The 12,142-nt window shown below is 40.9% G+C and overlaps 1 protein-coding gene and 1 long non-coding RNA gene across 2 annotated transcripts in view; one reads left to right on the top strand and one right to left on the bottom strand.

The window, feature by feature from the left end:
• Nucleotides 1–209: 209 nt before the first annotated feature.
• Nucleotides 210–12,142, top strand: part of LOC135246923 (uncharacterized) — a 103,304-nt gene continuing 91,371 nt past the window's right edge. Inside the window, exons 1-2 of the mRNA XM_064320191.1 lie at nt 210–1,318; nt 2,363–3,073. Coding sequence (XP_064176261.1) covers nt 556–1,318; nt 2,363–3,073 — 1,474 coding nt within the window. The 5' untranslated portion in view covers nt 210–555. The remainder of the gene's footprint in view (nt 1,319–2,362; nt 3,074–12,142) is intronic.
• LOC135246925 (uncharacterized) lies at nt 6,293–7,354 on the bottom strand. The gene is made up of 2 exons (XR_010328023.1): nt 7,120–7,354; nt 6,293–6,701 (listed from the first exon to the last, which is right to left on the bottom strand). It is a non-coding gene; the product is annotated as an uncharacterized LOC135246925 (long non-coding RNA).

The raw sequence follows: 12,142 nt of genomic DNA on the forward strand, positions 1-12,142 counted from the left end.
CCATCCTCTTTCACCTCCTCAGTTGTTGAGTAGCAGGAGCTCATTTCATGAGTGTGTTTAGGCTGCAGACGCTCAGTTGAACTGAGATGGTTGGTACTGCTTGATGAGACAAAAACAATCCTGCTGACTGAACTCTCCCTGCTGCTGCCAATTACACGCTGCCCTGTGGAGGTGCCAGCACAGCCTGTACTGCACAGTCAGAGTTTGATAGCAGACTGTGGGGTGCATCCACACTCTGGAACAGTGTATTATCAGGATGAGCCACCCAGCAGCTCCATAAAACTCTTGTAATTAAAACCATATCAATGCTCTTCTTGGCACAGATATGGTGTGATTGTTTGAAATTCTTGAGATATTCCAATCACATTATGAAAAGCAATTTGTTCCGACATTTCGGGCTGTAAAATGCATTGAACAGATTAAGACATTACACTGATATGTTCAACCATCTCAGGCACAATTTTGTTCATGATGGTTAAACTCACATCCCACCTGACATATGTCCTCAGTAATAAATATAATTTCACTATTAAGAGCAGCTCATCTCAGAGCTGAATGTCTGTTAAACTCCTGATGAGCAGTAAATTGTTCTCTTTCTCTCTGACAGGGGAGGAGCACCGTCTCTCAGAGCTGAGGATTGTGCTGCTGGGGGGGAGACGGAGTGGGAAGAGTTCAGCAGGAAACACCATCCTGGGCAGAGAGGAGTTTGAGTCTGGAATAAGAACTGCACAGTGTGTGAAGAGACAGGGTGAAGTAGCTGGGAGACAGGTCACTGTGGTCGACACACCAGGCTGGTGGAAGACATATTCTGTGAAGGACACCACAGAGCTGGAGAAACAGGAGATTGTTCGCAGTGTGTCTCTGTGTCCCCCGGGACCCTGCGCTCTCTTCCTGGTCATTAATGTGAGCTCAGTCTTCAGAGATACAGAGAAGAAATCAGTGGTGGAACACCTGGAGCTTCTCAGTGACAGAGTCTGGAGACACACTATAGTGCTGTTCACCAGGGGAGACTGGCTGGGAGACACAACCATTGAGCAGCACATTGAGACTAAAGGGAGGGCCCTCCAAGAGCTCATAGAGAAATGTGGGAACAGGTATCATGTTCTCAACAATGAGAACAGGGCTGATGGGACTCAGGTCACAGAGCTGCTGGAGAAGATAGAGGAGATGATGGCAGGGCATGGAGGCTCTCTCTATGAAATAGATAGAATGCTCTTACAGGAGGTGGAAGAGAGGAGGAAGGCAGTGGAAGAACAAGTGAAACAGAGGATGACAAAGGTTCAGAATCAGAGAAAAACTCTCAGAGCACTTTTTGAGGGTAAGTTTTTTTCATTTATTGAAATTATTTTTATAAGAATTTCAGTAGAATATTTACATTAATCATTACTGTCTTGAATCATATTCCACTGGGGTGTTTTACTAATGAAAAGTGTTACTCTAGTGAAAAGTGTATTTCTGTCTTAATTTTCTCCTGACTTCCCCCAGTGCTGCATACTGAGATGTGAGTGGGTTCTTAAAGAGGCTAATTTGTACATTTAAAAATGTGGAATGCTTTAATTTATTTTTGTTTTAATGAGGGCCAAACAAAAAGGTTGTAGTCATAGTTTTAAAATCATTTTCACTGCATTTTTTCATTTTTTTCACAGTTGGCATTATCCCGTTTTATTCATAATGCAGTCTTATTTCTACAGCCACCCAGATTTAACAGGTTTCAGAGAAGCACACATTCTATTTGAAGCGTGAGCAGCCAGCTGCCATCCTCTTTCACCTCCTCAGTTGTTGAGTAGATGGAGCTCATTTCATGTGTGTGTTTAGGCTGCAGACGCTCAGTTGAACTGAGACGGTTGGTACTGCTTGATGAGACACAGAAAATCCTGCTGACTGAACTCTCCCTGCTGCTGCCAATTACACGCTGCCCTGTGGAGGTGCCAGCACAGCCTGCGCTGCACAGTCAGGGTTTGATAGCAGACTGTGGGGTGCATCCACACACTGGAACAGTGTATTATCAGGATGAGCCACCCAGCAGCTCCATAAAACTCTTGTTAATTAAAATCATATCAATGCTCTTCTTGGCATAGATATGGTGTGATTATTTGAAATTCTTGAGATATTCCCATCACATTATGAAAAGCAATTTGTTCCGACATTTCAGGTTGTAAAATGCATTGAACAGATTAAGACATTACATTGATATGTTCAAACGTCTCAGGCACAATTTTGTTCATGAAGGTTAAACCCACATCCCACCTGACATATGTCCTCAGTAATAAATATAATTTCACTATTAAGAGCAGCTCATCTCAGAGCTGAATGTCTGTTACACTCCTGGTGAGGAGTAAATTGTTCTCTTTCTCTCTGACAGGGGAGGAGCACCGTCTCTCAGAGCTGAGGATTGTGCTGCTGGGGGGGAGACGGAGTGGGAAGAGTTCAGCAGGAAACACCATCCTGGGCAGAGAGGAGTTTGAGTCTGGAATAAGAACTGCACAGTGTGTGAAGAGACAGGGTGAAGTAGCTGGGAGACAGGTCACGGTGGTCGACACACCAGGCTGGTGGAAGACATATTCTGTGAAGGACACTGCAGAGCTGGATAAACAGGAGATTGTGCGCAGTGTGTCTCTGTGTCCCCTGGGACCCTGCGCTCTCTTCCTGGTCATTAATGTGAGTTCAGCATTCAGAAAAGAGCACTGGAAATCATTGGTGGAACACCTGGAGCTTCTCAGTGAGAGAGTCTGGAGACACACTATAGTGCTGTTCACCAGGGGAGACTGGCTGGGAGACACAACCATTGAGCATCGCATTGAGACTGAAGGGAGGGCCCTCCAAGAGCTCATAGAGAAATGTGGGAACAGGTATCATGTTCTCAACAATGAGAACAGGGCTGATGGGACTCAGGTCACAGATCTGCTGGAGAAGATAGAGGAGATGATGGCAGGGCATGGAGGCTCTCTCTATGAAATAGATAGAATGCTCTTACAGGAGGTGGAAGAGAAGAGGAGGGCAGTGGAAGAACGAGTGAAACAGAGGATGACAAACGTTCAGAATCAGAGAAAAACTCTTAGAGCACTTTTTGAGGGTAATTTTTTTTCATTCATTGAAATTATTTTTAGAGGAATTTCAGTTGATTATTTACATTAATCATTACTGTCTTGAATCATATTCATTGAGGTGTTTTACCAACAGAAAGTTTTACTCCAGTGAAAAGTATATATCTGTCTTTATTTTTTCCTGACTTTCCCCTGTGCTGCATACTGAGGTGTGACTGGGTGCTTAATGAGGCCAATTTGTACATTTAAAAATGTGACATATTTTAGTTCATTTTTGTATGAATGAAGGCAAAATGAAGAGATAGTGGTAACAGTTTAATATATAATTTTCACTGCATTTTCTTCATTTTCCTCCCAGTTGGCAATGTCCAGTTTCATTCATAATCCATTCTTATTTCTGCAGCCACCCTGATTAAACAGGGTGCAGAGAAGCACACATGCTCTATGAATTGTGTGCTTCTGGCTGCTATTTGAAATTCTGGATATATTCCCATCCATCACATTATTAAAAATATTGTTACCAAATTTCTGGCTGTAAAATGCATTGAACTAAGACATTACATTGTTATGTGCAAATGTCTCATGCACAACTTACAGTAGTTCATTTAGGTTTAACTGAAATCCCACCTGTCATATGTCCTCAGTAATAAATACCATGTCATTATTAATACTCTTCACTCCAAACTTACAGAGAGCAGCTCATCTCACAGCTGAATGTCTGTTACTCTCCTGATGAGGAGTAAATAGTTCTCTTTCTCTCTGGCAGGGCAGGAGCACCATCTCTCAGAGCTGAGGATTGTGCTGCTGGGGGAGGATGAGAGTGGGAAGAGTTCAGCAGGAAACACCATCCTGGGCAGAGAGGAGTTTGAGTCTGGAGTAAGAACTGCACAGTGTGTGAAGAGACAGGGTGAAGTAGCTGGGAGACAGGTCACTGTGGTCGACACACCAGGCTGGTGGAAGTATCAATCTGTGAATGACACTGCAGAGCTGAATAAACAGGAGATTGTGCGCAGTGTGTCTCTGTGTCCCCCGGGACCCTGCGCTCTCTTCCTGGTCATTAATGTGAGTTTTGCAATCAGTGATACATACAGAAGATCAGCGGTGGAACACCTGGAGCTTCTCAGTGAGAGAGTCTGGAGACACACTATAGTGCTGTTCACCAGGGGAGACTGGCTGGGAGACAGAACCATTGAGCAGCACATTGAGACTGAAGGGAGGGCCCTCCAAGAGCTCATAGAGAAATGTGGGAACAGGTATCATGTTCTCAACAATGAGAACAGGGCTGATGGGACTCAGGTCACAGAGCTGCTGGAGAAGGTAGAGGAGATGGTAGCTAGGAACAGGGCTGTTCCATTCTCCGTAGAGGAGAGACACAGACAGCGCTTATTTTCCACGTTAAAACAAAAGTTATTTGGACTGAAAATGGACAAGCAGAAGAGGTTTGAGGAGGAATGGAGCAGAAGGGAGGAGGAGTTGATAGAGAGAATTTCAAAGATTGTGGTTGACTCAAAGAAAGAGGGATCCTCACTGCCATTCAAGAGGAGAAGCAGCCTGAATTATTTTCCACCTTCCTGTAAGTTTTATCTGAAAGAAAATACTTTTCAGTATATAAAAATATCACGTTTCTTGCATGTATAAATCACCAATTAAAGTAATTATTTCAAACTTTCAAAATCTAGGCCTGCCACTAAAAGAGTTGACGTCAAAATTAAGCCAAGTTACAATAAATAATATTGGCTATCTTTGTTCACACAAATTAAATAAGCTGTATTCCAAAGCAATGCTACCTAAATTATTTAAAGTAACTTGGCCCTCTGTTCTTTGTACATGTGAGTAACTTGGCATTTTTGTTTGTTGAAAAAGTGTTTTTCTTCTGATGTAATTTCTTTTTGAACTGTGTTTGTTATGAGTAAGTGATAATAGTAATGCATATAAATGTAGGCTATGAGAGAGACATGCATACTCATAAATACAAGCAAAAACACATACATTCTAGCTGAAAGAAACACATAGGCATGGATTCAGTCATTTTTCCTTTATCATGAAGGACAAATGAATTAACGTGTTTGTCATATTTTTAAGGAAATGTTTTTAATGGGCTATTGTGTACACAACAGACCTACTAATTGTTTGTATATCAGTAGAGGATCTATAGGGCTACATTAATTTAGAAATGTATCATTTGCAGAGTAGCTACAGTAGCTAGATTGCAAAAATTTTATGATGCCACAGTTTCAGATAATAACAAAAATATAACAGAATACAATGCATATGAATTTGAGTGTAACAGAGCTTGTTGGTGTTGTTGTGTTACAGTGAGTGGAGGGACTCCAGCCCCCTCTGAAGCAGGCAGCTCTGTATCGGCTTACCAATCTGCTCATGAGGTTTCCAGTACGAAGGTGTCATGGTGGCTGAAAAGGAGTAAAGCAGAGAGTTCAGCATCATCTGGATACGGAACACGGAGTTCTGTAGTGAGTGAAGCAGAGAAGCCTGACAGGGTGACCCTGGAAGAGGACAGTGTAGGTGACACGCCACACTAAACACTGCTCTACACTGCCCCATGTGGTAGATTGTGTAACTAATTAAATCATATGTTGTTCTGCAGAATTTACTGTAAATCAGGGCTGCTCATCCCTGTTTCTGGAGATCTATAGAACGTACTGTGGGTTTTCATACTAACCCTAAAAAAGCACAAGAAAACCTAAAGGACAGTAGATCTCCATGAACAAGCTTGGGCAGCCCTGATGTAAATCAACAGACTGTAAATCCATCAGCCCCCTAGAATTTTAACATACATTTGTTTTTGCAAAAAAGAAAATGGATAGAAAACAGGAGAGCTTTGAGGAGGAATGGAGCAGAAGAGAGGAGGAGCTGATAGAGAGGATGCTGAAGGCTGTGGTTGACTCAGAGACAGAGGGATCCACACTGCCAATCAGGAACTGGAGAAACAGCATGGATTTACTTCCTCCTTCTTGTGAGTTTTAATCATTTTCCTTTCATTGGAATTTCTCAGCACCTACAGTTTAGCTTCAAGTCCGTTAACAACCACCACCATGTTCATTATACAATGTCTTAACAATGATCAATTTATGATGTACTTTCCAAGTAACTATTCTGGTCTACATTGTAAAATCTTTTACACCTTCTCAAATGCGTAACGATGCAGTCTACAAGTTAATACTTAGCTTTTGTATGAAGGACATTTACATACATCTCCCACATATATGAACACCACACTAAAGTACTACTTTTAAAACAAATGATTTAATAACCATATGGAAAAACATATGAACATCAAACAGTTTGCTGATTTTGATCAATGTAAACTATGCTTGTATATTAACTACGAATGAGAAACATATCCATTCACCACAGAAGACAATGATTCACATAATAATCTTAAACCACATTATGATCATAAATCATTATACAGCAGTTGCTGAAAATAACACAAATGAATGTAATATACAGAATGTAATGCAGATGTATTTGAGTGTAACAGAGCTTGTTGGTGGTGTTGTGTTACAGTGAGTGGAGGGACTCCAGCCCCCTCTGAAGCAGGCAGCTCTGTGTGGGATTCCCATCCAGCTCAGAAACTTTCCAGTAGGAAGGTGTCATGGTGGCTGAAAAGGAGTCAACCAGAGAGTTCAGCATCATCTGGATATGAAACACAGAGTTCTGTAGTGAGTGAAGCAGAGAAGCCTGACAGGGTGACCCTGGAAGAGGACGGTGTAGGTGACACGCCAAACTAAAAACATCACGCTGCCCCCATGTGGTTGATTATGTATCTATTTCATTATCTGTTGTTTTACAAAATCTAGCTAATTGTAAATCAACCAGCCGCCTAATATTTTCAAATGCATTTGCTTTCCATTGTTTTTGATATATAAAAGTCAAAGTTTCTTGATATGTCTGACTACAGATAGTTTTATTTGTAATCAGTTGTAACTGAAAGGCCTATTTACAGTCATTTGCAAAAATGTAACCCATACTAGTGCACTTTCTAACCTGTGTGTTGTGATAATATACATGACATAGACAAAACAAAATTTATGCAACATGAATTTGTTTGAACCTTGGCTATGGCCATATGATCAGCTGACTGACAGGGAGTCTGCTGATGGACACATTTGTTCTCTCTGGGTTCCTCTGGTTACTGCAGCATTAGTTCTCCCCAGTGGCTCAGTTTGCACACACAGGCAACAGGAGGAGAGACACGCCTCTCTGCTCTTTCCTTCAGCTCAATGCTCCTGTGGTGAAAGTGGTATTAATTCAATATACATGCTGAAAAAAATACATTGTATATGTCTTATTTCTCTATTATATCTGTTATATCACAATTATATCAGTTTCAGGAACAATTACTGAACTTACCTGAAAAGTACAAAATAAGCACAAGGTATTCCAAGGTTTTCCCCAGGAAAATAGGGGAAGGGGAAGTGGGTATTCAGTGGTGGTGTGAAGCGGTGAGCCACAGAATTCGCAGGGTGTAGCCCAGTGGTTCCCAAACTTTTTTGGTTAGGGCCCCCCTTTATTAACCGTACATTCTGTAAACCCTTAAAATGTGAGATTGTGGAGGCCTGAGTCAGAGGTGTTATTGATTTGTCTCTGATGTTTTCGGAGGTGCTCATGAATTCTGGGGAGGTGCAGCGCCTCCACCTGGGGGAAACCATGGTGTTCACAGGAACACAAAGTCAATTATGAAATTCCTTACTGAACTTTAAAGTGAGTGAATTAATCTACGTATGCGATATGCACAAGACAAATGTGACAGGATCTTTCGTCATACATTTGCAATTTAATAACTCAGACTTATTTTTCGGGAAAATATACCAAGCTTAAAACATATTGTACTCTGTCTCTGTCCATTTTATCTTGATTTGTACTGATTTCTTGATAAACTACACTTTTTTATTTATTTCCTTTAAATAAAACTTTTACTTGTAGCGTCTGTCGATTTTTGGACAGGTGTGGTGTAGAATATCTGTAACGTACAGGTAACGTTCCCGGTGTCTTTAGCAGCATATTGCTCTGCTGCATATCTCTGAAGATGGTCAGTATCCAGCCATCCAAAACAACCTACCTTACACACACAACCAAATAATAAATGCATTGCATACATATCAAATAGATACAGTTACTCTTTGAATAAAAAAAAGGCAAAGTTGTTTCAGTATAATACAAAAATATATTTTTTTAAGTCAGTTACTCATACAAATAGCGTGAATTGTTCAATTTCCCAGAGATATCTGTTCTATTTTGCATTTCAAGGCGTAAAATTAATTGTATAGGTTTCAGACTGAATTAATCTGCTGTTCAATACATGTGGAAATGAAACGTGGAATGTCAAAAAAAATCCATTAAAATATTGTGATCACAGGTCACTTGCTATGCTAACGCTGTCATTATGGTACAGGCTGCATGCCTCACATGAGGTGGTGTCAATAGCCTTTTCAAGCCACAAACTTGAAATCTTGAATCTCCTGACCATTAGGACAGGGGTAATCCTGAAATCAATGGTTCCTTACCAAGACACCCACAGTCCATCCTTTCACTTGTGTGTCTTTTTCTTCCATCAGTAAAGCACTTGATACAGAAAGGATTCTAATGGTTTGCTTTAAATACATATAAAAAGAGGTGTTCTGTAAAATGCCTCACAGTTCTCACACACTCACTCTCAGTCTCAGACATGCACATACACACACGCATACACACCTACTATTACGACTACTCCAGATACTATTACTACAACACAAACTAAACATTCCCCCCATATTCAATCCATGCACACCTACATATGTACTGCAGTATGCAGGGCTCCAGCTCCCTTCATTTGTTTCACTTTGTCTACATTTCCCTGTTTTGTTCCCTGTTTCTCACTCTACCCACCCTACTGTTTTAGCCGTCTCTCTTTCTCTTGCGTTACCGAATAGGGTTTCACTTTTCTTCCCCCCACCTCTCCTTACCTCTCTTTGTTTTTTGCCTTCCATCTCTATATCTCTAATCAGTCTCCCTCATTCCCTCTTTCTTCCTCCTCCAATTCTGCCCTTTAACCTCTCTCCCTCCCCCTCCCTCTCTCCCATGCACATACACACACGCATACACACCTACTATTACGACTACTCCAGTTACTATTACTACAACACAAACTAAACACTCCCCCCATATTCAATCCATGCGCGCCAATCATAGATGTTTCAGTAGATTGTGTTAAATAGTTACAGTACTTGCCATGGTGAAGCCCTTTCTGTTCTACAGGAAGCACTGCAGTTTGAAGAAAGTGCAAGACTCGGTGGCCTTTCCTCTATTCGTTCACAGCCATCGCCCACGCCCATCAACGCTCGCTTAGCCAATAGGAAAACTGCGACACTGCATTTACCAATGGAAAATGATTTTCCACCTTTGCAATCATTTGGTGCTACGGAGATTTTCCCAACAGACGTTTCTTTCAGTTTCAAAGGTGTCGACATTAGCAAAAAGCATCGCTGAACTCACCCATGTTCTGTAGCCTAGGCTACTACGAAGTTTCACTTTTCCTCGATCTGGAACACGGTTATATGGAAACGACTCCAATTTGTGAGTGGGAACAATCAGGAGTTGTGTCAGTCAGGTAAAATTATATTTCTTTTTCTTTTCACCATGCTCTCAGGTATACACAATCATATTCATAAATTGTATACATAAATATTCTTTCCTGGCCTACAGCTCTCAATGTTTTCACTCAATGCTCTGCCGACATCACTGCGTCATGTCTGAAACAAATGAGAAAACATGCACTAGAACTGAAGCGATGACCCGAGGAAGTGAACTATTCCCACAAAAACTGATGTTATAAAAGCCTGGTGTTATAATGTGGCACACGTTTTGTGTGTGAAAATGTTATCTATGACTATGTAATCTTAGGGTTGTAGCTAGGTAAGCTATTTTAGTTGAGTTTAGTTGGCTCTAGTGCAATAACTATTGCTTGTTTTATTTGCATAGACTGCTTTGTTGCTGTTTTTTGTGTGTGTGTGTTAATCATATTAACCTACTGGGTCCAAGTGAAACTACGCGGTCGTTCCCTGCACTTGGAACTGTACTTCCCTCTAGGGTTTTCAACACGCTTGTTCCTGGTTTTGGTTATACACTTTGTTGTGCGTCGCTCTGGATAAGATCGTATGCCAAATGCCTGTAATGTAATGTAATATGTAATGAAAATGTTTCAGCATGAAATCAACAGAAGATGGGTAAACATACTAGGGATGGGCATTCTAAGTAATTTCCATATTCAAGTACTCACATTAAATTATTATAGGGTACTCGCAAAAAAGTCTAACGTAAGAATAGGGTCCGAAATGAACACCCAAGGGAAAATGCGGGTAGATTTTTTAAAACCGATATGATGCATTGTGCCGCGTCAGTTCTGATTTTAGCCTAGGCTACGCGCCACCCGCCTTTCTCATGTGTAAAGGGTAAAACTTTTGGCACACGCTCTCAGCTGACAATAGGCCTAGGCTATATGTTGAGTGTAAGTCAGCCTATGCATGTAAACGTTTTATTAATAAATTGTTAACTGAATGATGTATTGAGAATCTGCGTGAGAATTTTACCCGTGTAAATGATATCGCTGTCAATGCTCACAGTGTGCTATATCACCAAAGCATCGTTTTTTTTTTTTTTTTTTTACTAAAATGTCAACTGAGTGTAGCCTACTTTATTTCAAAAACAGATAGCCATCGCGCCAACTGTTTAATATGGTCGACTCGATTCAACCTTATTGAATTCAGTTTGTGCGCTAACCGCGGGTACCGTTACATTTGCGTGATCTGGATTCTAATCTGCAGTCATCGCCTAAACAAAAAATAAACAGGATAATAAAAAAATAAAACAAAAAATAAACATGGAAATAAACATTCCATGAGTAGATCGTGCTCAAGTAAGTTCATCATTTGATCAGAACATGGTGTAAATGACTATAACTTATCAAATTCATTGTAGGAAGTTCTATGACCACAGTTGATCTACCTGGAGTCCTGTTTTCACATTCTTTTATTTTTGGTGAGTGAGTTCACTTTTAGCTTGCTAACATGTCCACTCTTTAGTGTGAAGGAGGCATCGTGATTGGGATGGCAGATATGCCATCCCGCCAAGTTACGCCTTGGCTGGGCATGCCCCATACCTATACAGCACAGAGCTTGGCACTTTTCAGGCTTCCCCACAGAAATAACCGCAACAACACATACACTCATCCCTTAAAAACATGAATTTCTGTACACTTTGACCCCATTTCAACAGAATTCATTAACAACTTCACACGTCCACACAATAAAGCCCCAAACTAAGGGTGTTTTGCATTCTTCTTATTTTTCCTGCCACAAATGCTCCTAGCCCACAAAGAATGTCTCCCCATTGGTAATTTTATGTACAACAACCAATGAAGACATCAGATACAAAAACAAAATGAACATATATACAAGTGCGAAGATTTAAAACTTTGCAGCTCTGACGTCTACTTCACTCGCTCACTGGGTAGCGCCGTTGCCTTTTGCGACTGTTTTCAGGACTGACAGACTCGGGTTTAGTCCCAACTGTCTGAAACAAATCTCTAACTCATTACACTGGCTTGCTGGCTAACTAAAAATACAACATTTCAACTAGGCTATTGCTTTTGCATCTGAAAAATCTTTCCGGGTCAGTTCCGCTTTCGACATCTTCACTGTGTTGAACCTCTTAGCATACACCTAGTGGTCGGCACACCAGCGTGCCTAGATTGTTCATTGCTCCTGAAACCAAAGTATGAGATGCTTTGTTTTAGTTTCATTAGTAGATGATACACGACAACTGTGCTGAATACGGAGTTTCGCAGCGCCATCATTGTCACTCTGGTCGTTCATTTAACAAGCACCCCCTCCCTGCAGTCTCATCTGCAACTACACCCCCCACCCATGACATAATGGACAGTATTGTCTGGGCATTCATAAAAATATTCTTTCACCACTCAAAAATCGTATTCTGTCATAGCAACAAGATAAACCTAACAATAGCCCTAAGATATGCCAATACAGCAGTGAAAACGCTGCTTCCTGAAAAACAAAATAAACAAGACAAAGTTTTCAAAA

This window comes from Anguilla rostrata, unplaced genomic scaffold (assembly GCF_018555375.3).
Source record: "Anguilla rostrata isolate EN2019 unplaced genomic scaffold, ASM1855537v3 scaf0973, whole genome shotgun sequence".
Lineage (NCBI taxonomy): Eukaryota > Metazoa > Chordata > Actinopteri > Anguilliformes > Anguillidae > Anguilla > Anguilla rostrata.